The sequence below is a fragment of the Megalopta genalis genome, unplaced genomic scaffold, assembly GCF_051020955.1.
Source record: "Megalopta genalis isolate 19385.01 unplaced genomic scaffold, iyMegGena1_principal scaffold0893, whole genome shotgun sequence".
Classification (NCBI taxonomy): Eukaryota; Metazoa; Arthropoda; class Insecta; order Hymenoptera; family Halictidae; genus Megalopta; species Megalopta genalis.
In genome coordinates, this window is record NW_027476962.1 from 34,077 (window position 1) to 61,502 (window position 27,426).

Here is a 27,426-nt window from a genome sequence, read left to right on the forward strand (position 1 = left end):
TAGCTTCAGATCAATGCGGAACAGAAGGTTTAGCTTCAAATTCATGCGAAACACATGATTTTGCTACATAACAATGAGGAGTAGAAGGTTTAGCTTCAAATGCATACGAAACACATGAGTTAGCTTCCAATCAATGCGGAGTGCAAGGTTTAGATTCAAATGCATGCGTAACAAATGATTTTGCTTCAAATCAATGCCGAATAGAAGGTTTAGCTTCAAATGCATGCGTAACAAATGATGTTGCTTCAAATCAATGCGGAGTGTAAGGTTTAGCTTCGAATCCATGCGAAACACATGACTTAGTTTGATATCAATGTGGAGTAGAAGGTTTAGCTTCAAATGCATGCGAAACACACGATTTAGCTTCAAATCAATGCCGAATAGAAGGTTTAGCTTCAAATGCATGCGTAACAAATACTTTTGCTTCAAATCAATGCGAAGTAGAAGGTTTTGCTTCAAATCCATGCGAAACACATGACGTAGCTTGAAATCAATGTGGAGTAGAAGGTTTAGCTTCATATGCATGCGAAACACATGAGTTATCTTCAAATACTTGAGATATAAATGAGTTATCTTCAACTGCATGCGAAACAAATGAGATCGCATCAAATCCATGCGAAACACATGACTTAGCTTCATATCAATGCGGAGTAGAAGGTTTAGCTTCAAATGCATGCGAAACACATGATTTAGCTTCAAATCAATGCGGAGTAGAAGGTTTAGCTTCAAATGCATGCGAAACACTTGATTTAGCTTCAAATCAATGCGGAACAGAAGGTTTAGCTTCAAATGCATGCGAAACACATGATTTAACTTCATATCAATTAGGAGTAGAACGTTTAGCTTCAAATGCATGCGAAACACATGTGTTGGCTTCAAATCAATGCGAAGTAGAAGGATTTGCTTCAAATCCATGCGAAACACATGACTTAGTTTGATATCAATGTGGAGTAGAAGGTTTAGCTTCAAATGCATGCGAAACACACGATTTAGCTTCAAATCAATGCCGAATAGAAGGTTTAGCTTCAAATGCATGCGTAACAAATACTTTTGCTTCAAATCAATGCGGAATAGAAGGTTTAGCTTCAAATGCATGCGAAACACATGATTTAGCTTCAGATCAATGCGGAGTAGAAGGTTTAGCTTCAAATGCATGCGTAACAGATGATTTTGCTTCAAATCAATGCGGAGTGTAAGGTTTAGCTTCAAATACATGCGAAACACATGATTTAGCTTCAAATCAACGCGGAGTAGAAGGTTTAACTTCAAATGCATGCGAAACACATGAGTTAGCGTCTAATACTTGAGATATAAATGGTTTAGCTTCAACTGCATGCGAAACAAACGAGATCGCATCATATCCATGCGAAACACTTGACTTGGCTTCAAATCAATGCGGAGTAGAATGTTTTGCTTCAAATGCATGCGAAACACATGATTTAGCTTCAAATCAATGCGGAGTAGAAGGTTTAGCTTCAAATGCATGCGAAACACTTGATTTAGCTTCAAATCAATGCGGAACAGAAGGTTTAGCTTCAAATGCATGCGAAACACATGATTTAACTCCGTATCAATGAGGAGTAGAAGGTTTAGCTTCAAATGCATGCGAAACACATGAGTTGGCTTCAAAACAATGCGAAGTAGAAGGTTTTGCTTCAAATCCTTGCGAAACACATGACTTAGTTTGATATCAATGTGGAGTAGAAGGTTTAGCTTCAAATGCATGCGAAACACACGATTTAGCTTCAAATCAATGCCGAATAGAAGGTTTAGCTTCAAATGCATGCGTAACAAATACTTTTGTTTCAAATCAATGCGAAGTAGAAGGTTTTGCTTCAAATCCATGCGTAACACATGACGTAGCTTGAAATCAATGTGGAGTAGAAGGTTTAGCTTCATATGCATGCGAAACACATGAGTTATCTTCAAATACTTGAGATATAAATGATTTATCTTCAACTGCATGCGAAACAAATGAGATCGCATCAAATCCATGCGAAACACATGACTTAGCTTCATATCAATGCGGAGTAGAAGGTTTAGCTTCAAATGCATGCGAAACACATGATTTAGCTTCAAATCAATGCGGAGTAGAAGGTTTAGCTTCAAATGCATGCGAAACACATGAGTTGGCTTCAAATCAATGCGAAGTAGAAGGTTTTGCTTCAAATCCATGCGAAACACATGACTTAGTTTGATATCAATGTGGAGTAGGAGGTTTAGCTTCAAATGCATGCGAAACACACGATTTAGCTTCAAATCAATGCCGAATAGAAGGTTTAGCTTCAAATGCATGCGTAACAAATACTTTTGCTTCAAATCAATGCGGAGTAGAAGGTTTAGCTTCAAATGCATGCGAAACACATGATTTAGCTTCAAATCAATGCGGAATAGAAGGTTTAGCTTCAAATGCATGCGAAACACATGATTTAGCTTCAAATCAATGCGGAGTAGAAGCTGTAGCTTCAAATACATGCGAAACACATGAGTTATCTTCAAATACTTGAGATATAAATGATTTAGCTTCAACTGCATGCGAAACAAACGAGATCGCATCAAATCCTTGCGAAAGACATGACTTAGCTTCATATCAATGCGGAGTGTAAGGTTTAGCTTCGAATGCATGCAAAAAACATATCTTAGCTTGAAATCAATGCGGAGTGGAAGGGTTAGCTACAAATGCAGGCGAAACACATGATATAGCTTCAAATCAATGCGGAGTGGAAGGTTTAGCTTCAAATGCAGGCGAAACACATGATTTAGCTTCAAATCAATGCGGAGTAGAAGGTTTAGCTTCAAACGCATGCGAAACACTTTATTTAGCTTCAAATCAATGCGGAACAGAAGGTTCAGCTTCAAATGCATGCGAAACACATTGTTGAGGACTCATCAGATGGATGACGGAGATCCTCTGAATATTGCACTTGGTGCCGACTACCTCGAAGGACCACCCACTGTAGTGGGACTATTTGTAACGCGTAACCTAACCGTTACGCGTATCTCTCTATGTGTTCTGTTCTGTTCTGTTTGAAAGTCTGTCTTGTCTGTCTTCTGAGAATGTTCTGTCTATCTGTTGAGAATGTTCCTGTCTGTCTTCTGAGAATGTTCTGTCTATCTGAAGTTGTCTGTCTATCGCTCTAAGACTGTTCTGTCTGTCTGTACTCTCTGTATGTTCTGTGCTCTAGAGGACCGGAGTCATGTCTCATATCACCTCGGTCCTCCCTACTTCTCTTAACCTAGGGTGGGCGGCAAGGAATTACGGTCCAATCACTGCAATCCCAAATCCAGGAGACTGCCCCAAAACGGTGGGCCGGGAGTTAGGAGGGAGAGTGACAAAATCTGCTCCTGCGAGACATCCCGCGCTGATGGGCCTACGTGCCCGAACAATGCCAGACCCAACCGTCATTGACTGGACCGTAATCAAGGACCAGGAGACGTTATGACGGTGCCACATGTGCCCGGGAACGGCCCGGGACAGACCCATACCGTCCGGGTACCCAAGCACATGGCCCCTGCCATAAATCCTGGCCACTTGGCCCTAACATACCGCCCACCTTGAACATGCATCGCATGTTCAACTATGTCTATATTTGATAACCCATATAAGTGTAAGCTTATGATATGATTACAATCTACGTATTCTGTGCGAATATTACAATATTTACAATGATCGAGATTTACACTATACATAGTTGCGCTACACCTCGTGTGACATTTCTAAGTGATCTGACGGTATTATACACAATTTTGTCACGGGTCGTTTAATTGTTCCGGTTGACGTTCTGACTGTTGCGACACGAATCACTCCATCTGTACCAGAGTGTACCTGAACGATTCTTCCCATGCTCCACTGTAACGGGGGTAGATTGTCCTCCTTGATGATGACCAAGGAATCCACGGCTAATTTCGACGTGGTGGAATGCTGCCATTTGTGTCGTTGCTGCAACTGTTGTATACATTCCCGCTGCCACCTTTGCCAGAAATGCTGGACCATTTGCTGGATTAGCTGGTATCTGTTAAGTCGAGTGACCTTGATATCTCGTAGGTCATGAGATGGCAGTGTTGTAAGGGCAGTACCAATTAAAAAATGCCCAGGAGTCAAAGGGTTTAGGTCTGTGGGATCTGAGGATAATGGTGAAAGTGGACGTGAATTTAAACAGGATTCTATTTGCGTCAGTAACGTATATAGCTCTTCGAACGTGAGCCTCTGATCTCCTATAACGCGTGTGAGGTGGTATTTAGTAGGCGGATTGCTCGTGTGTACCTTCTACAATGCGCGACATATGCCCTAACGTCTCATATTCTGACATGAATTCTGTATACTGCTGTCTTTTGGTCGTAGTCTATGGGTGCGTTGGATAGTCTTCCGCCCACCTTGAGTAGTCCGCCATTGTCCAGAAATACATTTAGGGACCGTAGCGCACTGGAATTTGGAAGTGCTTGTTGCGTTTGTACTAATCTGATCTCTGTCGAAAATGCCTCCTTTTGCGCAAGTAATTCCAAACATGTTCTCGCTGCATTGATTTCTATTGTTTGGGGTTAGTTCCTCTATGTCCCAAAACCTCTCTAATTGAGATTGCAGGTCATTGAGTGTGGCTAAACAACACATATTGTTTTGTGGTAATTTCTTATCTGCCCAGGTAGGAGTGCCTCCCAAAACCCAACCGAGTTGGGTCTTTTGCAAGAGCCGGTTGGGAGTTGATTTGTGTTGACCGACACATAGCAATGTCCAAAATAGCCCTGCTCCAATGAGCATATCTATTGGCCGTTGTAAATGGAATTCTGGATCGGCTAGCTCTATGTGACTTGGAATTTCTATTTTTTCTCTATGTATCTGAAAATTGGGCATGTCTGACGTGATGGTTTCTATTGATAGGCATTGTACCGTGTGTTGAGATTTATTATATCGCGAATGAATTGTTAATGTTGCTCTACCTTCTATGGAATTTACTGCCCTTCCTAATCCTGTCACTGTTGAACTTATTGCAGTCGGTTTGATGCCGAGTCGTTGGCAAATTCCGTGGTTATAAAATTTGCTTGAGATCCCGAATCTAATAATACCCTGCATTTATGTGACTGACCACCCTTGTCCTTGACATAAACTATTGCTGTCGATAATACGGCATGCCCTATTGTATTTGCTACGTTAGCTGTGAGTACTGGGGGTTCTCGCGAATCTGATTCTCCTGTATCCGCGTAGCCTTCTTCTGCGCGTTTGAATTCGGGATTATGTAATAAGGAATGATGCTTCCTTCCACACTGTTTGCAATGACTCCGTGTACACGCCCGTACCCGATGTCCCGATGACAAACAATTGAAGCACAGCCGGGCTTCTTGCACTATCTTTGTTTTTGTATTTAAATCGCTGTTCTTAAATTTCTCACAGTTATATATCGCGTGATTGGCCTTACATGCGGGGCACCCGGCTGAGTTAACTACATGCGAAGCTATGTAGTTGTAATGAGGGGTATTGTTTGTTCCTCGAGGTCGCTGGTCGACCCTGGGTGCAGCTATCTGAACACTGACCGCGATATTTGCTAAATATTTGGAACGTTCTTCTATAAACGCAGAGAATTGACCAAATGTAGGCATTTCCGACTGAGATATTATTCTCCTTTCCCATTCTCTCATGGACACTTGACCTAACTTTTTGGACAATAATGGAACTAACATGGTATCCCAAGTTTCAACCGATTCACCCAAAGACATTAACGCTATTCTATGATTTGTAGCTTCGTCCAGAAATTCCCGCAATGTGATGTCTGATTCCCTTTGAATGGATTTTAAATCAAGTAATGAATTTACATGGTGCCGCTTGAGACTTGTAGAGTCTTCATATCGCGACTTGAGTAATTCCCATGCATGTCTGTAATTTGTTCCGGACACGCCTAACGCTTGAATCACACGAGCCGCTACCCCCTTGAGTGAGGTATTTAAATAATGGAACCGTTGTATGTCTGTTAATGAATTATTCTCATGAATCACTGATGTAAATGTGTCTTTAAATTTCACCCAATCACTGTAATTGCCATCAAAGGAAGGCAGTTGCAGTGTCGGTAATCTAATGTTTATTGCGGTATCTGCAGTCTGCGCGGATATCGGGCTGTTCGTGGTTATCCTACTCTGTTCCGGAGTGGCACGGGCAATGACTATTTCGACTTGATCTATCAGATCAAAATACGCAGTCTCGAATTCTTCGCGCTCGATCGCGTGCGCTGCTTCGGCGTCCGTTCCAGCTACGAGTATTTCGATTCTCGTTTGAACTCTATTAAAATTGTCAAGGAGACATACATTTGCATCTAACCGTTTCTTAAGAGAGCCCACCGAAGTCGTGGTCGCGAATTTGCAAATAAATGTCTTAAACCGCGTGAGTGCAGCCTTGACCGTTCCGCGCTCGATCATCAACGGTTTGAGATCTTCCGCCATAGTGATTTACTGACGCAAATGGGACTATAAAGGTACTTATCACTTGGGCTGGGATACTTGGTACTGCTGTCGATGCCTGTTGGCTGCACTGGGATGCTGCGTTGTTCTGTAATGATGTTGAGCTGCTGCGTGATTGTCCTGCTGTGGTGCTGGACTTCTGTGGTGTTGCACTGCTCTGAAGCTATATGCACTGCCTTCTCTGGATGCTGTAGCCTCCGGAAGAAACTTCTCGTCACTGAGCTCCTGAGATTCCTGATTGAAGCCAGGTGTTGGTGCTCTCGTGATACACTGTGCTGCGTGGCTGTAGCCTCTGATGATCTGTCACTTTGTCTCTGCGTTCTTAGATCCGGCTCGAAGGACCAAATGCTGCGTGGCTGTAGCCTCCGATGATCTGTCACTTCGTCTGTGCGTTCTTAGATCCGGCTCGAAGGACCAAATGTTGAGGACTCATCAGATGGATGACGGAGATCCTCTGAATATTGCACTTGGTGCCGACTACCTCGAAGGACCACCCACTGTAGTGGGACTATTTGTAACGCGTAACCTAACCGTTACGCGTATCTCTCTATGTGTTCTGTTCTGTTCTGTTTGAAAGTCTGTCTTGTCTGTCTTCTGAGAATGTTCTGTCTATCTGTTGAGAATGTTCCTGTCTGTCTTCTGAGAATGTTCTGTCTATCTGAAGTTGTCTGTCTATCGCTCTAAGACTGTTCTGTCTGTCTGTACTCTCTGTATGTTCTGTGCTCTAGAGGACCGGAGTCATGGCTCATATCACCTCGGTCCTCCCTACTTCTCTTAACCTAGGGTGGGCGGCAAGGAATTACGGTCCAATCACTGCAATCCCAAATCCAGGAGACTGCCCCAAAACGGTGGGCCGGGAGTTAGGAGGGAGAGTGACAAAATCTGCTCCTGCGAGACATCCCGCGCTGATGGGCCTACGTGCCCGAACAATGCCAGACCCAACCGTCATTGACTGGACCGTAATCAAGGACCAGGAGACGTTATGACGGTGCCACATGTGCCCGGGAACGGCCCGGGACAGACCCATACCGTCCGGGTACCCAAGCACATGGCCCCTGCCATAAATCCTGGCCACTTGGCCCTAACACACATGATTTAGCTTCATATCAATGAGGAGTAGAAGGTTTAGCTTCAAATGCATACGAAACACATGACTTAGCTTGAAATCAATGTGGAGTAGAAGGCTTAGCTTCAAATGCATGCGAAAGACATGATTTAGCTTAAATCAATGCCGAATAGAAGGTTTAGCTTCAAATGCATGCGTAACAAGTGATGTTGCTTCAAATCAATGCGGAGTGTAAGGTTTAGCTTCGAATGCATGCGAAACACATGACTTAGCTTGAAATCAATGCGTTGTGGAAGGTTTAGCTACAAATGCATGCGAAACACATGATTTTGCTTCAAATCAATGCCGAATAGAAGGTTTAGCTTCAAATGCATGCGTAACAAATGATTTTGCTTCAAATCAATGCGGAGTGTAAGGTTTAGCTTCGAATGCATGCGAAAAACATATCTGAGCTTGAAATCAATGCGGAGTGGAAGGGTTAGCTACAAATGCAGGCGAAACACATGATATAGCTTCAAATCAATGCGGAGTGGAAGGTTTAGCTTCAAATGCAAGCGAAACACATGATTTAGCTTCAAATCAATGCGGAGTAGAAGGTTTAGCTTCAAATGCATGCGAAACACTTTATTTAGCTTCAGATCAATGCGGAACAGAAGGTTTAGCTTCAAATGCATGCGAAACACATGATTTAGCTTCATATCAATGAGGAGTAGAAGGTTTAGCTTCAATTGCATACGAAACACATGACTTAGCTTGAAATCAATGTGGAGTAGAAGGTTTAGCTTCAAATGCATGCGAAACACATGATTTAGCTTAAATCAATGCCGAATAGAAGGTTTAGCTTCAAATGCATGCGTAACAAGTGATGTTGCTTCAAATCAATGCGGAGTGTAAGGTTTAGCTTCGAATGCATGCGAAACACATGATTTAGCTTCAAATCAATGCGGAGTGGAAGGATTAGCTTCAAATGCATGCGTAACAAATGATTTTGCTTCAAATCAATGCGGAGTGTAAGGTTTATCTTCGAATGCATGCGAAATACATGATTTAGCTTCAAATCAATGCGGAGTAGAAGGTTTAGCTTCAAATGCATGCGAAACACTTGATTTAGCTTCAAATCAATGCGGAGTAGAAGGTTTAGCTTCAAATGCATGCGAAACACATGATTTAGCTTCAAATCAATGCGGAATAGAAGGTTTAGCTTCAAATGCATGCGAAACACATGATTTAGCTTCAGATCAATGCGGAGTAGAAGGTTTAGCTTCAAATGCATGCGTAACAGATGATTTTGCTTCAAATCAATGCGGAGTGTAAGGTTTAGCTTCAAATACATGCGAAACACATGATTTAGCTTCAAATCAACGCGGAGTAGAAGGTTTAACTTCAAATGCATGCGAAACACATGAGTTAGCGTCAAATACTTGAGATATAAATGATTTAGCTTCAACTGCATGCGAAACAAACGAGATCGCATCATATCCATGCGAAACACTTGACTTGGCTTCAAATCAATGCGGAGTAGAATGTTTTGCTTCAAATGCATGCGAAACACATGATTTAGCTTCAAATCAATGCGGAGTAGAAGGTTTAGCTTCAAATGCATGCGAAACACATGATTTAGCTTCAAATCAATGCGGCATAGAAGGTTTAGCTTCAAATGCATGCGAAACACATGATTTAGCTTCAGATCAATGCGGAGTAGAAGGTTTAGCTTCAAATGCATGCGTAAAAAATGATCTTGCTTCAAATCAATGCGGAGTGTAAGGTTTAGCTTCAAATACATGCGAAACACATGATTTAGCTTCAAATCAACGCGGAGTAGAAGGTTTAACTTCAAATGCATGCGAAACACATGAGTTAGCGTTAAATACTTGAGATGTAAATGATTTAGCTTCAACTGCATGCGAAACAAACGAAATCGCATCATATCCGTGCGAAACACTTGACTTGGCTTCAAATCAATGCGGAGTAGAATGTTTTGCTTCAAATGCATGCGAAACACATGATTTAGCTTCAAATCATTGCGGAGTAGAAGGTTTAGCTTCAAATGCATGCGAAACACTTGATTTAGCTTCAAATCAATGCGGAACAGAAGGTTTAGCTTCAAATGCATGCGAAACACATGATTTAACTTCGTATCAATGAGGAGTAGAAGGTTTAGCTTCAAATGCATGCGAAACACATGAGTTGGCTTCAAATCAATGCGAAGTAGAAGGTTTTGCTTCAAATGCATGCGAAACCCATGAGTTATCTTCAAATACTTGAGATATAAATGATTTATCTTCAACTGCATGCGAAACAAACGAGATCGCATCAAATCCATGCGAAACACATGACTTAGCTTCATATCAATGCGGAGTAGAAGGTTTAGCTTCAAATGCATGCGAAACACATGATTTAGCTTCAAATCAATGCGGAGTAGAAGGTTTAGCTTCAAATGCATGCGAAACACTTGATTTAGCTTCAAATCAATGCGGAACAGAAGGTTTAGCTTCAAATGCATGCGAAACACATGATTTAGCTTCAAATCAACGCGGAGTAGAAGGTTTAACTTTAAATGCACGCGAAACACATGAGTTAGCTTCAGATCAATGCGGAGTAGAAGGTTTAGCTTCAAATGCATGCGAAACAATTAATTTAGCTTCAAATCAATGCGGAGTAGAAGGTTTAGATTCAAATGCATGCGAAACAATTAATTTAGCTTCAAATCAATGCGGAGTAGAAGGTTTAGCTTCAAATGCATGCGAAACACATGATTTAGCTTCAAATCAATGCCGAATAGGAGGTTTAGCTTCAAATGCATGCGTAACAAATGATTGTGCTTCAAATCAATGCGAAGTAGAAGGTTTTGCTTCAAATCCATGCGAAACACATGACTTAGCTTGAAATCAATGCGGAGTGGAAGGTTTAGCTACAAATGCATGTGAAACAAATGATTTTGCTTCAAATCAATGCGAAGTAGAAGGTTTAACTTCAAATGCATGCGAAACACATGAGTTAGCTTCAAATCAATGCGGAATAGAAGGTTTAGTTTCAAATGCATGCGAAACACATGATTTAGTTTCAAATCAATGCGGAGTAGAAGGTTTAGCTTCCAATGCATTCGAAAAACATGAGTTAGCTTCAAATCAATGCGGAATATATGGTTTAGCTTCAAATGCATGCGACACACATGACTTAGCTTCAAATCAATGCGAAGAAGAAGGTTTTGCTTCAAATCCATGCGAAACAAATGACTTAGCTTGAAATCAATGTGGAGTAGAAGGTTTAGCTTCAAATGCATGCGAAAAACATGATTTAGCTTCAAATCAATGCCGAATAGAAGGTTTAGCTTCAAATGCATGCGTAATAAATGATTTTGCTTCAAATCAATGCGAAGTAGAAGGTTTTGCTTCAAATCCATGCGAAACACATGACTTAGCTTGAAATCAATGCGGAGTGGAAGGTTTAGCTACAAATGCATATGAAACAAATGATTTTGCTTCAAATCAATGCGAAGTAGAAGGTTTAACTTCAAATGCATGCGAAACACATGAGTTAGCTTCAAATCAATGCGGAATAGAAGGTTTAGCTTCAAATGCATGCGAAACACATGATTTAGCTTCAAATCAATGCGGAGTAGAAGGTTTAGCTTCAAATGCATTCGAAACACATGAGTTAGCTTCAAATCAATGCGGAATATATGGTTTAGCTTCAAATGCATGCGAAACACATGATTTAGCTTCAAATCAATGCCGAATAGAATGTTTAGCTTCAAATGCATGCGTAACAGATCATTTTGCTTCAAATCAATGCGGAATGTAAGGTTTAGCTTCAAATGCATGCGAAACACATGATTTAGCTTCAAATCAATGCGGAGTAGAAGGTTTAACTTCAAATGCATGCGAAACACATGAGTTAGCATCAAATCAATGCGGAATATAAGGATTAGCTTCAAATGCATGCGAAACACATGATTTAGCTTCAAATCAATGCGGAGTAGAAGGTTTAGCTGCAAATGCATGCGAAACACTTGATTTAGCTTCAAATCAATGCGGAATATATGGTTTAGCTTCAAATGCATGCGAAACACATGATTTAGCTTCAAATCAATGCGAAGTAGAAGGTTTTGCTTCAAATCCATGCGAAACACAATACTTATCTTGAAATCAATGTGGAGTAGAAGGTTTAGCTCCAAATGCATGCGAAACACATGATTTAGCTTCAAATCAATGCCGAATAGAATGTTTAGCTTCAAATGCATGCGTAACAAATGATTTTGCTTCAAATCAATGCGAAGTGTAAGGTTTAGCTTCGAATGCATGCGAAACACATGATTTAGCTTCAAATCAATGCGGAGTGGAAGGTTTAGATTTAAAGGCATGCGTAACAAATGATTTTGCTTCAAATCAATGCTGAGTCTAAGGTTAAGCTTCAAATGCATGCGAAACACATGAGTTAGCTTCAAATCAATGCGGAATATAATGTATAGCTTCAAACGCATGCGAAACACATGATTTAGCTTCAAATCAATGCGGAGTAGAAGGTTTAACGTCAAATGCATGCGAAACACTTGAGTTAGCTTCCAATCAATGCGGAATAGAAGGTTTAGCTTCAAATGCATGCCAAACACATGATTTAGCTTCAAATCAATGCGGAGTAGAAGGTTTTGCTTCAAATCCATGCGAAACACATGACTTAACTTGAAATCAATGTGGAGTGGAAGGTTTAGCTTCGAATGCATGCGAAACACATGATTTAGCTTCAAATCAATGCGGAGTGGAAGGTTTAGATTTAAATGCATGCGTAACAAATGATTTTGCTTCAAATCAATACGGAGTGTAAGGTTTAGCTTCGAATGCATGCGAAACACATGGTTTAGCTTCAAATCAATGCGGAGTGGAAGGTTTAGATTTAAATGCATGCGTAACAAATGATTTTGCTTCAAATCAATGCGGAGTGTAAGGTTAATCTTCAAATGCATGCGAAACACATGATTTAGCTTCAAATCAATGCGGAGTAGAAGGTTTAGCTTCCAATGCATTCGAAAAACATGAGTTAGCTTCAAATCAATGCGGAATATATGGTTTAGCTTCAAATGCATGCGACACACATGACTTAGCTTCAAATCAATGCGAAGAAGAAGGTTTTGCTTCAAATCCATGCGAAACAAATGACTTAGCTTGAAATCAATGTGGAGTAGAAGGTTTAGCTTCAAATGCATGCGAAACACATGATTTAGCTTCAAATCAATGCCGAATAGAAGGTTTAGCTTCAAATGCATGCGTAATAAATGATTTTGCTTCAAATCAATGCGAAGTAGAAGGTTTTGCTTCAAATCCATGCGAAACACATGACTTAGCTTGAAATCAATGCGGAGTGGAAGGTTTAGCTACAAATGCATATGAAACAAATGATTTTGCTTCAAATCAATGCGAAGTAGAAGGTTTAACTTCAAATGCATGCGAAACACATGAGTTAGCTTCAAATCAATGCGGAATAGAAGGTTTAGCTTCAAATGCATGCGAAACACATGATTTAGCTTCAAATCAATGCGGAGTAGAAGGTTTAGCTTCAAATGCATTCGAAACACATGAGTTAGCTTCAAATCAATGCGGAATATATGGTTTAGCTTCAAATGCATGCGAAACACATGATTTAGCTTCAAATCAATGCCGAATAGAATGTTTAGCTTCAAATGCATGCGTAACAGATCATTTTGCTTCAAATCAATGCGGAGTGTAAGGTTTAGCTTCAAATGCATGCGAAACACATGATTTAGCTTCAAATCAATGCGGAGTAGAAGGTTTAACTTCAAATGCATGCGAAACACATGAGTTAGCATCAAATCAATGCGGAATATAAGGATTAGCTTCAAATGCATGCGAAACACATGATTTAGCTTCAAATCAATGCGGAGTAGAAGGTTTATCTTCAAATGCATGCGAAACACTTGATTTAGCTTCAAATCAATGCGGAACAGAAGGTTTAGCTTCAAATGCATGCGAAACACATGATTTAGCTTCATATCAATGAGGAGTAGAAGGTTTAACATCAAATGCATACGAAACACATGATTTAGCTTCAAATCAATGCCGAATAGAAGGTTTAGCTTCAAATGCATGCGTAACAAATGATTTTGCTTCAAATCAATGCGAAGTAGAAGGTTTTGCTTCAAATCCATGCGAAACACATGACTTAGCTTGAAATCAATGCGGAGTGGAAGGTTTAGCTACAAATGCATGTGAAACAAATGATTTTGCTTCAAATCAATGCGAAGTAGAAGGTTTAACTTCAAATGCATGCGAAACAGATGAGTTAGCTTCAAATCAAGCCGGAGTGTAAGGTTTAGCTTCAAATGCATGCGAAACACATGATTTAGCTTCAAATCAATGCGGAGTAGAAGGTTAGCTCAAATGCATTCGAAACACATGAGTTAGCTTCAAATCAATGCGGAATATATGGTTTAGCTTCAAATGCATGCGAAACACATGATTTAGCTTCAAATCAATGCGAAGTAGAAGGTTTTGCTTCAAATCCATGCGAAACACGACTTAGCTTGAAATCAATGTGGAGTAGAAGGTTTAGCTTCAAATGCATGCGAAACACATGATTTATCTTCAAATCAATGCCGAATAGAATGTTTAGCTTCAAATGCATGCGTAACAAATCATTTTGCTTCAAATCAATTCGAAGTAGAAGGTTTTGCTTCAAAACCATGCGAAACACATGACTTAACTTGAAATCAATGTGGAGTGGAAGGTTTAGCTTCAAATGCATGCGAAACACATGATTTAGCTTCAAATCAATGCCGAATAGAAGGTTTAGCTTCAAATGCATGCGTAATAAATGATTTTGCTTCAAATCAATGCGAAGTAGAAGGTTTTGCTTCAAATCCATGCGAAACACATGACTTAGCTTGAAATCAATGCGGAGTGGAAGGTTTAGCTACAAATGCATATGAAACAAATGATTTTGCTTCAAATCAATGCGAAGTAGAAGGTTTAACTTCAAATGCATGCGAAACACATGAGTTAGCTTCAAATCAATGCGGAATAGAAGGTTTAGCTTCAAATGCATGCGAAACACATGATTTAGCTTCAAATCAATGCGGAGTAGAAGGTTTAGCTTCAAATGCATTCGAAACACATGAGTTAGCTTCAAATCAATGCGGAATATATGGTTTAGCTTCAAATGCATGCGAAACACATGATTTAGCTTCAAATCAATGCCGAATAGAATGTTTAGCTTCAAATGCATGCGTAACAGATCATTTTGCTTCAAATCAATGCGGAGTGTAAGGTTTAGCTTCAAATGCATGCGAAACACATGATTTAGCTTCAAATCAATGCGGAGTAGAAGGTTTAACTTCAAATGCATGCGAAACACATGAGTTAGCATCAAATCAATGCGGAATATAAGGATTAGCTTCAAATGCATGCGAAACACATGATTTAGCTTCAAATCAATGCGGAGTAGAAGGTTTATCTTCAAATGCATGCGAAACACTTGATTTAGCTTCAAATCAATGCGGAACAGAAGGTTTAGCTTCAAATGCATGCGAAACACATGATTTAGCTTCATATCAATGAGGAGTAGAAGGTTTAACATCAAATGCATACGAAACACATGATTTAGCTTCAAATCAATGCCGAATAGAAGGTTTAGCTTCAAATGCATGCGTAACAAATGATTTTGCTTCAAATCAATGCGAAGTAGAAGGTTTTGCTTCAAATCCATGCGAAACACATGACTTAGCTTGAAATCAATGCGGAGTGGAAGGTTTAGCTACAAATGCATGTGAAACAAATGATTTTGCTTCAAATCAATGCGAAGTAGAAGGTTTAACTTCAAATGCATGCGAAACAGATGAGTTAGCTTCAAATCAAGGCGGAATAGAATGTTTAGCTTCAAATGCATGCGAAACACATGATTTAGCTTCAAATCAATGCGGAGTAGAAGGTTTAGCTTCAAATGCATTCGAAACACATGAGTTAGCTTCAAATCAATGCGGAATATATGGTTTAGCTTCAAATGCATGCGAAACACATGATTTAGCTTCAAATCAATGCGAAGTAGAAGGTTTTGCTTCAAATCCATGCGAAACACGACTTAGCTAGAAATCAATGTGGAGTAGAAGGTTTAGCTTCAAATGCATGCGAAACACATGATTTATCTTCAAATCAATGCCGAATAGAATGTTTAGCTTCAAATGCATGCGTAACAAATCATTTTGCTTCAAATCAATGCGAAGTAGAAGGTTTTGCTTCAAAACCATGCGAAACACATGACTTAACTTGAAATCAATGTGGAGTGGAAGGTTTAGCTTCGAATGCATGCGAAACACATGATTTAGCTTCAAATCAATGCGGAGTGGAAGGTTTAGATTTAAATGCATGCGTAACAAATGATTTTGCTTCAAATCAATACGGAGTGTAAGGTTTAGCTTCGAATGCATGCGAAACACATGGTTTAGCTTCAAATCAATGCGGAGTGGAAGGTTTAGATTTAAATGCATGCGTAACAAATGATTTTGCTTCAAATCAATGCGGAGTGTAAGGTTAATCTTCAAATGCATGCGAAACACATGATTTAGCTTCAAATCAATGCGAAGTAGAATGTTTTGCTTCAAATCCATGCGAAACACATGACTTAGCTTGAAATCAATGTGGAGTAGAAGGTTTAGCTTCAAATGCATGCGAAACACTTGAGTTAGCTTCCAATCAATGCGGAATAGAAGGTTTAGCTTCAAATGCATGCGAAACACATGATTTAGCTTCAAATCAATGCGGAGTAGAAGGTTTAGCTTCAAATGCATGCGAAACACATGATTTAGCTTCAAATCAATGCGGAATAGTAGGTTTCGCTTCAAATGCATGCGAAACACATGATTTAGCTTCAAATCAATGCGGAGTAGAAGGTTTAACTTCAAATGCAAGCGAAACACATGAGTTAGCTTCCAATCAATGCGGAATAGAAGGTTTAGCTTCAAATGCATGCGAAACACATGATTTAGCTTCTAATCAATGCGGAGTAGAAGGTTTAGCTTCAAATGCATTCGAAACACATGAGTTAGCTTCAAATCAATGAGGAGTAGAAGGTTTAGCATCAAATGCATACGAAACACATGAGTTAGCTTCCAATCAATGCGAAGTAGAAGGTTTGCTTCAAATCCATGCGAAACACATGACTTAGCTTGAAATCAATGCGGAGTGGAAGGTTTAGCTACAAATGCATGTGAAACAAATGATTTTGCTTCAAATCAATGCGGAGTAGACTGTTTAACTTCAAATGCATGCGAAACACATGAGTTAGCTTCAAATCAATGCGGAATAGAAGGTTTAGATTCAAATGCATGCGAAACACATGATTTAGCTTCAAATCAATGCGGAGTAGATGGTTTAGCTTCAAATGCATTCGAAACACATGAGTTAGCTTCAAATCAATGCGGAATATGTGGTTTAGCTTCAAATGCATGCGAAACACATGATTTAGCTTCAAATCAATGCGAAGTAGAAGGTTTTGCTTCAAATCCATGCGAAACACGACTTAGCTTGAAATCAATGTGGAGTAGAAGGTTTAGCTTCAAATGCATGCGAAACACATGATTTAACTTCAAATCAATGCCGAATAGAATGTTTAGCTTCAAATGCATGCGTAACAAATCATTTTGCTTCAAATCAATTCGAAGTAGAAGGTTTTGCTTCAAATCCATGCGAAACACATGACTTAACTTGAAATCAATGTGAAGTGGAAGGTTTAGCTTCGAATGCATGCGAAACACATGATTTAGCTTCAAATCAATGCGGAGTGGAAGGTTTAGATTTAAATGCATGCGTAACAAATGATTTTGCTTCAAATCAATGCGGAGTGTAAGGTTTAGCTTCGAATGCATGCGAAACACATGAGTTAGCTTCAAATCAATGCGGAGTGGAAGGTTTAGATTTAAATGCATGCGTAACAAATGATTTTGCTTCAAATCAATGCGGAGTGTAAGGTTAAGCTTCAAATGCATGCGAAACACATGAGTTAGCTTCAAATCAATGCGGAATATAATGTTTAGCTTCAAATGCATGCGAAACACATGATTTAGCTTCGAATCAATGCAAAGTAGAAGGTTTAACGTCAAATGCATGCGAAACACTTGAGTTAGCTTCCAATCAATGCGGAATAGAAGGTTTAGCTTCAAATGCATGCGAAACACATGATTTAGCTTCAAATCAATGCGAAGTAGAAGGTTTTGCTTCAAATCCATGCGAAACACTTGACTTAGCTTGACATCAATGTGGAGTAGAAGGTTTAGCTTCAAATGCATGCGAAACACATGATTTAGCTTCAAATCAATGCGGAGTAGAAGGTTTAACTTCAAATGCATGCGAAACACATGAGTTAGCATCAAAACAATGCGGAATATAAGGTTTAGCTTCAAATGCATGCGAAACACATGATTTAGCTTCAAATCAATGCGGAGTAGAAGGTTAAGCTTCAAATGCATGCGAAACACTTGATTTAGCTTCAAATCAATGCGGAACAGAAGGTTTAGCTTCAAATGCATGCGAAACACATGAGTTAGCTTCATATCAATGAGGAGTAGAAGGTTTAGCATCAAATGCATACGAAACACATGAGTTAGCTTCCAATGAATGCGAAGTAGAAAGTTTTTCTTCAAATCCATGCGAAACAAATGATTTAGCTTCAAATCAATGCGGAGTATAAGGTTTAGCTTCAAATGCGTGCGAAACACTTGATTTAGCTTCAAATCAATGCGGAACAGAAGGTTTAGCTTCAAATGCATGCGAAACACATGATTTAGCTTCATATCAATGAAGAGTAGAAGGTTTAGCTTCAAATGCATACGAAACACATGAGTTAGCTTCCAATCAATGCGAAGTAGAAGGTTTTGCTTCAAATCCATGCGAAACACATGACTTAGCTTGAAATCAATGCGGAGTGGAAGGTTTAGCTACAAATGCTCGCGAAACACATGATTTTGCTTTAAATCAATGCTGAATAGATGGTTTAGCTTCAAATGTATGCGAACCACATGATTTAGCTTCAAATCAATGCGGAGTGGAAGGTTTAGCTTCAAATGCATGCGAAACACATGATTTAGCTTCAAATCAACGCGGAGTAGAAGGTTTAACATCAAATGCATGCGAAACACATGAGTTAGCGTCAAATACTTGAGATATAAATGATTTAGCTTCAACTGCATGCGAATCAAACGAGATCGCATCAAATCCATGCGAAACACTTGACTTGGCTTCAAATCAATGCGGAGTAGAACGATTAGCTTCAAATGCATGCGTAACAAATGATTATGCTTCAAATCAATGCGGAGTGTAAGGTTTAGCTTCGAATGCATGCGAAACACATGATTTAGCTTCAAATCAATGCGGGGTGGTAGGTTTAGCCTCAAATGCATGCGAAACACATGATTTAGCTTCATATCAATGAGGAGTAGAAGGTTTAGCTTCAAATGCATACGAAACACATGAGTTAGCTTCCAATCAATGCGAAGTAGAAGGTTTCGCTTTAAATCCATGCGAAACACATGACTTAGATTGAAATCAATGTGGAGTAGAAGGTTTAGCTTCAAATGCATGCGAAACACATGATTTAGTTTCAAATCAATGCCGAATAGAAGGTTTAACTTCAAATGCATGCGAAACACATGATTTAGTTTCAAATCAATGCCGAATAGAAGGTTTAGCTTCAAATGTATGCGAAACACATGATTTAGCTTCAAATCAATGCAGAGTAGAAGGTTTAACGTCAAATGCATGCGAAACACATGATTTAGCTTCAAATCAACGCGGAGTAGAAGGTTTAACATCAAATGCATGCGAAACACATGAGTTAGCGTCAAATACTTGAGATATATATGATTTAGCTTCAACTGCATGCGAAACAAACGAGATCGCATCAAATCCATGCGATACACTTGACTTGGCTTCAAATCAATGCGGAGTAGAACGATTAGCTTCAAATGCATGCGAAACACATGATTTAGCTTCAAATCAATGCGGAGTAGGAGGTTTAGCTTCAAATGCATGCGAAACACTTGATTTAGCTTCAAATCAATGCGGAGTGGAAAGTTTAGCTTCAAATGCATGCGAAACACATGATTTAGCTTCAAATCAACGCGGAGTAGAAGGTTTAACTTCAAATGCATGCGAAACACATGAGTTAGCTTCAAATACTTGAGATATAAATGATTTAGCTTCAACTGCATGCGAAACAAACGAGATCGCATCAAATCCATGCCAAACACTTGACTTGGCTTCAAATCAACGCGGAGTAGAAGGTTTAACTTCAAATGCATGCGAAACACATGAGTTAGCGTCAAATACTTGAGATATAAATGATTTAGCTTCAACAGCATGCGAAACAAACGAGATCGCATCAAATCCATGCGAAACACTTGACTTGGCTTCAAATCAATGCGGAGTAGAACGATTAACTTCAAATGCATGCGAAACACATGATTTAGCTTCAAATCAATGCGGAGTAGGAGGTTTAGCTTCAAATGCATGCGAAACACTTGATTTAGCTTCAAATCAATGCGGAGTAGAAGGTTTAGCTTCAAATGCATGCGAAACACATGATTTAGCTTCATATCATAGAGGAGTAGAAGTTTTAGCTTCAAATGCATACGATACACATGAGTTAGCTTCCAATCAATGCGAAGTAGAAGGTTTTCGCTTTAAATCCATGCGAAACACATGACTTAGCTTGAAATCAATGCGGAGTAGAAGGTTTAGCTTCAAATGCATGCGAAACACATGATTTAGCTTCGTATCAATGAGGAGTAGAAGGTTTAGCTTCAAATGCATGCGAAACACATGAGTTGGCTTCAAATCAATGCGAAGTAGAAGGTTTTGCTTCAAATCCATGCGAAACACATGATTTAGCTTCAAATCAATGCGGAATAGAAGGTTTAGCTTCAAATGCATGCGAAACACATGATTTAGCTTCAAATCAATGCGGAGTAGAAGGTTTAGCTTCAAATGCATGCGTAACAAATGATTTTGCTTCAAATCAATGCGGAGTGTAAGGTTTAGCTTCGAATGCATGCGAAACACATGATATAGCTTCAAATCAATGCGGAGTAGAAGGTTTAGCTTCAAATGCATGCGAGACACATGATTTAGCTTCAAATCAATGCGGAGTTGAAGGTTTAGCTTCAAATGCATGCGAAACACACGATTTAGCTTCAAAATAATGCGGAGTAGAAGGTTTAACTTAAAATGCATTGGAAACACATGATTTAGCTTCAAATCAATGCCGAATAGAAGGTTTAGATTCAAATGCATGCGTAACAAATGATTTTGCTTCAAATCAATGCGAAGTAGAAGGTGTTGCTTCAAATCCATGCGAAACACATGACTTAGCTTGAAATCACTGCGGAGTAGAAGGTTTAGATTCAAATGCATGCGAAACACTTGATTTAGCTTCAAATCAATGCGGAACAGAAGGTTTAGCTTCAAATGCATGCGAAACACATGATTTTGCTACATAACAATGAGGAGTAGAAGGTTTAGCTTCAAATGCATACGAAACACATGAGTTAGCTTCCAATCAATGCGGAGTGCAAGGTTTAGATTCAAATGCATGCGTAACAAATGATTTTGCTTCAAATCAATGCCGAATAGAAGGTTTAGCTTCAAATGCATGCGTAACAAATGATGTTGCTTCAAATCAATGCGGAGTGTAAGGTTTAGCTTCGAATGCATTCGAAACACATGATTTAGCTTCAAATCAATGCGGAGTGGGAGGTTTAGCTTCAAATGCATGCGAAACACATGATTTAGCTTCAAATCAATGCCGAATAGAAGGTTTAGCTTCCAATGCTTGCGAAACACATGATTTAGCTTCAAATCAATGCCGAATAGAAGGTTTAGCTTCAAATGCATGCGTAACAAATGATTTTGCTTCAAATGAATGCGAAGTAAAAAGTTTTGCTTCATATCCATGCGAAGTAAAAAGTTTTGCTTCATATCCATGCGAAACACATGACGTAGCTTGAAATCAATGTGGAGTAGAAGGTTTAGCTTCAAATGCTTGCGAAACACATGATTTTGCTTCAAATGAATGCGGGGTGGAATCTTTAGCTTCAAATGCATGCGTAACAAATGATGTTGCGTCAAATCAATGCGGAGTGTAAGGTTTAGCTTCGAATGCATGCGAAACACATGATTTAGCTTCAAATCAATGCGGAGTGGAAGGTTTAGCTTCAAATGCAACCGAAACACATGATTTAGCTTCAAATCAATGCGGAGTAGAAGGTTTAGCTTCAAATGCATGCGAAACACTTGATTTAGCTTCAAATCAATGCGGAACAGAAGGATTAGCTTCAAATGCACGCGAAACACATGATTTAGCTTCATATCAATGAGGAGTAGAAGGTTTAGCTTCAAATGCATACGAAACACATGACTTAGCTTAAATCAATGCCGAATAGAAGGTTTAGCTTCAAATGCATGCGTAACAAGTGATGTTGCTTCAAATCAATGCGGAGTGTAAGTTTTAGCTTCGAATGCATGCGAAACACATGATTTAGCTTCAAATCAATGCCGAATAGAAGGTTTAGCTTCCAATGCTTGCGAAACACATGATTTAGCTTCAAATCAATGCGAAGTAGAAGGTTTTGCTTCAAATCCATGCGAAACACATGACTTAGCTTGACATCAATGTGGAGTAGAAGGTTTAGCTTCAAATGCATGCGAAACACATGATTTAGCTTCAAATCAATGCGGAGTAGAAGGTTTTGCTTCAAATCCATTCGAAACACATGACTTAGCTTGACATCAATGTGGAGTAGAAGGTTAAGCTTCAAATGCATGCGAAACACATGAGTTAGCTTCAAATCAATGCGGAATATAATGTTTAGCTTCAAATGCATGCGAAACACATGATTTAGCTTCAAATCAATGCAAAGTAGAAGGTTTAACGTCAAATGCATGCGAAACACTTGAGTTAGCTTCCAATTAATGCGGAATAGAAGGTTTAGCTTCAAATGCATGCGAAACACATGATTTAGCTTCAAATCAATGCGAAGTAGAAGGTTTTGCTTCAAATCCATGCGAAACACATGACTTAGCTTGACATCAATGTGGAGTAGAAGGTTTAGCTTCAAATGCATGCGAAACACATGATTTAGCTTCAAATCAATGCGGAGTAGAAGGTTTAACTTCAAATGCATGCGAAACACATGAGTTAGCATCAAAACAATGCGGAATATAAGGTTTAGCTTCAAATGCATGCGAAACACATGATTTAGCTTCAAATCAATGCGGAGTAGAAGGTTAAGCTTCAAATGCATGCGAAACACTTGATTTAGCTTCAAATCAATGCGGAACAGAAGGTTTAGCTTCAAATGCATGCGAAACACATGAGTTAGCTTCATATCAATGAGGAGTAGAAGGTTTAGCATCAAATGCATACGAAACACATGAGTTAGCTTCCAATGAATGCGAAGTAGAAAGTTTTTCTTCAAATCCATGCGAAACAAATGATTTAGCTTCAAATCAATGCGGAGTATAAGGTTTAGCTTCAAATGCGTGCGAAACACTTGATTTAGCTTCAAATCAATGCGGAACAGAAGGTTTAGCTTCAAATGCATGCGAAACACATGATTTAGCTTCATATCAATGAGGAGTAGAAGGTTTAACTTCAAATGCATGCGTAACAAATGATTTTGCTTCAAATCAATGCGAAGTAGAAGGTTTTGCTTCAAATCCATGCGAAACGCATGACTTAGCTTGAAATCAATGCGGAGTGGAAGATTTAGCTACAAATGCATGCGAAACACATGATTTTGCTTTAAATCAATGCTGAATAGATGGTTTAGCTTCAAATGTATGCGAACCACATGATTTAGCTTCAAATCAATGCGGAGTGGAAGGTTTAGCTTCAAATGCATGCGAAACACATGATTTAGCTTCAAATCAACGCGGAGTAGAAGGTTTAACATCAAATGCATGCGAAACACATGAGTTAGCGTCAAATACTTGAGATATAAATGATTTAGCTTCAACAGCATGCGAAACAAACGAGATCGCATCAAATCCATGCGAAACACTTGACTTGGCTTCAAATCAATGCGGAGTAGAACGATTAACTTCAAATGCATGCGAAACACATGATTTAGCTTCAAATCAATGCGGAGTAGGAGGTTTAGCTTCAAATGCATGCGAAACACTTGATTTAGCTTCAAATCAATGCGGAGTAGAAGGTTTAGCTTCAAATGCATGCGAAACACATGATTTAGCTTCATATCATAGAGGAGTAGAAGTTTTAGCTTCAAATGCATACGAAACACATGAGTTAGCTTCCAATCAATGCGAAGTAGAAGGTTTCGCTTTAAATCCATGCGAAACACATGACTTAGCTTGAAATCAATGCGGAGTAGAAGGTTTAGCTTCAAATGCATGCGAAACACATGATTTAGCTTCGTATCAATGAGGAGTAGAAGGTTTAGCTTCAAATGCATGCGAAACACATGAGTTGGCTTCAAATCAATGCGAAGTAGAAGGTTTTGCTTCAAATTCATGCGAAACACATGATTTAGCTTCAAATCAATGCGGAATAGAAGGTTTAGCTTCAAATGCATGCGAAACACATGATTTAGCTTCAAATCAATGCGGAGTAGAAGGTTTAGCTTCAAATGCATGCGTAACAAATGATTTTGCTTCAAATCAATGCGGAGTGTAAGGTTTAGCTTCGAATGCATGCGAAACACATGATATAGCTTCAAATCAATGCGGAGTAGAAGGTTTAGCTTCAAATGCATGCGAGACACATGATTTAGCTTCAGATCAATGCGGAGTAGAAGGTTTAGATTCAAATGCATGCGAAACACTTGATTTAGCTTCAAATCAATGCGGAACAGAAGGTTTAGCTTCAAATGCATGCGAAACACATGATTTTGCTACATAACAATGAGGAGTAGAAGGTTTAGCTTCAAATGCATACGAAACACATGAGTTAGCTTCCAATCAATGCGGAGTGCAAGGTTTAGATTCAAATGCATGCGTAACAAATGATTTTGCTTCAAATCAATGCCGAATAGAAGGTTTAGCTTCAAATGCATGCGTAACAAATGATGTTGCTTCAAATCAATGCGGAGTGTAAGGTTTAGCTTCGAATGCATTCGAAACACATGATTTAGCTTCAAATCAATGCGGAGTGGGAGGTTTAGCTTCAAATGCATGCGAAACACATGATTTAGCTTCAAATCAATGCCGAATAGAAGGTTTAGCTTCCAATGCTTGCGAAACACATGATTTAGCTTCAAATCAATGCCGAATAGAAGGTTTAGCTTCAAATGCATGCGTAACAAATGATTTTGCTTCAAATGAATGCGAAGTAAAAAGTTTTGCTTCATATCCATGCGAAGTAAAAAGTTTTGCTTCATATCCATGCGAAACACATGACGTAGCTTGAAATCAATGTGGAGTAGAAGGTTTAGCTTCAAATGCTTGCGAAACACATGATTTAGCTTCAAATCAATGCGGGGTGGAATCTTTAGCTTCAAATGCATGCGTAACAAATGATGTTGCGTCAAATCAATGCGGAGTGTAAGGTTTAGCTTCGAATGCATGCGAAACACATGATTTAGCTTCAAATCAATGCGGAGTGGAAGGTTTAGCTTCAAATGCAACCGAAACACATGATTTAGCTTCAAATCAATGCGGAGTAGAAGGATTAGCTTCAAATGCATGCGAAACATTTGATTTAGCTTCAAATCAATGCGGAACAGAAGGTTTAGCTTCAAATGCATGCGAAACACATGATTTAGCTTCATATCAATGAGGAGTAGAAGGTTTAGCTTCAAATGCATACGAAACACATGACTTAGCTTAAATCAATGCCGAATAGAAGGTTTAGCTTCAAATGCATGCGTAACAAGTGATGTTGCTTCAAATCAATGCGGAGTGTAAGGTTTAGCTTCGAATGCATGCGAAACACATGATTTAGCTTCAAATCAATGCCGAATAGAAGGTTTAGCTTCCAATGCTTGCGAAACACATGATTTAGCTTCAAATCAATGCGAAGTAGAAGGTTTTGCTTCAAATCCATGCGAAACACATGACTTAGCTTGACATCAATGTGGAGTAGATGGTTTAGCTTCAAATGCATGCGAAACACATGATTTAGCTTCAAATCAATGCGGAGTAGAAGGTATTGCTTCAAATCCATGCGAAACACATGACTTAGCTTGACATCAATGTGGAGTAGAAGGTTAAGATTCAAATGCATGCGAAACACATGAGTTAGCTTCAAATCAATGCGGAATATAATGTTTAGCTTCAAATGCATGCGAAACACATGATATAGCTTCAAATCAATGCAAAGTAGAAGGTTTAACGTCAAATGCATGCGAAACACTTGAGTTAGCTTCCAATCAATGCGGAATAGAAGGTTTCGCTTCAAATCCATGCGAAACACATGATTTAGCTTCAAATCAATGCGAAGTAGAAGGTTTTGCTTCAAATCCATGCGAAACACATGACTTAGCTTCCAATGAATGCGAAGTAGAAAGTTTTTCTTCAAATCCATGCGAAACAAATGATTTAGCTTCAAATCAATGCGGAGTATAAGGTTTAGCTTCAAATGCGTGCGAAACACTTGATTTAGCTTCAAATCAATGCGGAACAGAAGGTTTAGCTTCAAATGCATGCGAAACACATGATTTAGCTTCATATCAATGAGGAGTAGAAGGTTTAGCTTCAAATGCATACGAAACACATGAGTTAGCTTCCAATCAATGCGAAGTAGAAGGTTTTGCTTCAAATCCATGCGAAACACATGACTTAGCTTGAAATCAATGCGGAGTGGAAGGTTTAGCTACAAATGCTCGCGAAACACATGATTTTGCTTTAAATCAATGCTGAATAGATGGTTTAGCTTCAAATGTATGCGAACCACATGATTTAGCTTCAAATCAATGCGGAGTGGAAGGTTTAGCTTCAAATGCATGCGAAACACATGATTTAGCTTCAAATCAACGCGGAGTAGAAGGTTTAACATCAAATGCACGCGAAACACATGAGTTAGCGTCAAATACTTGAGATATAAATGATTTAGCTTCAACTGCATGCGAATCAAACGAGATCGCATCAAATCCATGCGAAACAGTTGACTTGGCTTCAAATCAATGCGGAGTAGAACGATTAGCTTCAAATGCATGCGTAACAAATGATTATGCTTCAAATCAATGCGGAGTGTAAGGTTTAGCTTCGAATGCATGCGAAACACATGATTTAGCTTCAAATCAATGCGGGGTGGTAGGTTTAGCCTCAAATGCATGCGAAACACATGATTTAGCTTCATATCAATGAGGAGTAGAAGGTTTAGCTTCAAATGCATACGAAACACATGAGTTAGCTTCCAATCAATGCGAAGTAGAAGGTTTCGCTTTAAATCCATGCGAAACACATGACTTAGATTGAAATCAATGTGGAGTAGAAGGTTTAGCTTCAAATGCATGCGAAACACATGATTTAGTTTCAAATCAATGCCGAATAGAAGGTTTAACTTCAAATGCATGCGAAACACATGATTTAGTTTCAAATCAATGCCGAATAGAAGGTTTAACTTCAAATGCATGCGTAACAAATGATTTTGCTTCAAATCAATGCGAAGTAGAAGGTTTTGCTTCAAATCCATGCGAAACACATGACTTAGTTTGAAATCAATGCGGTGTGGAAGGTTTAGCTACAAATGCATGCGAAACACATGATTTTGCTTCAAATCAATGCCGAATAGAAGGTTTAGCTTCAAATGTATGCGAAACACATGATTTAGCTTCAAATCAATGCGGAGTGGAAGGTTTAGCTTCAAATGCATGCGAAACACATGATTTAGCTTCAAATCAATGCGGAGTAGGAGGTTTAGCTTCAAATGCATGCGAAACACTTGATTTAGCTTCA

General features: G+C 39.1%; 2 protein-coding genes across 2 annotated transcripts in view; both read right to left on the reverse strand.

The window, feature by feature from the left end:
- Positions 1 to 3,826: 3,826 nt before the first annotated feature.
- LOC143263624 (uncharacterized) lies at positions 3,827 to 6,426 on the reverse strand (the record flags this gene model as incomplete). The annotated part of the gene is made up of 3 exons (XM_076528454.1): positions 5,062 to 6,426; positions 4,294 to 4,834; positions 3,827 to 4,215 (listed from the first exon to the last, which is right to left on the reverse strand). Coding segments are annotated over exons 1-3 (2,295 nt in total), but the record flags the coding sequence as incomplete, so codon positions are not given.
- Positions 6,427 to 6,465: 39 nt separating this feature from the next.
- LOC143263623 (uncharacterized) overlaps positions 6,466 to 27,426 on the reverse strand; it is a 34,457-nt gene continuing 13,496 nt past the window's right edge. Inside the window, exon 5 of the mRNA XM_076528453.1 lies at positions 6,466 to 6,736. Coding sequence (XP_076384568.1) covers positions 6,466 to 6,736 — 271 coding nt within the window. The remainder of the gene's footprint in view (positions 6,737 to 27,426) is intronic.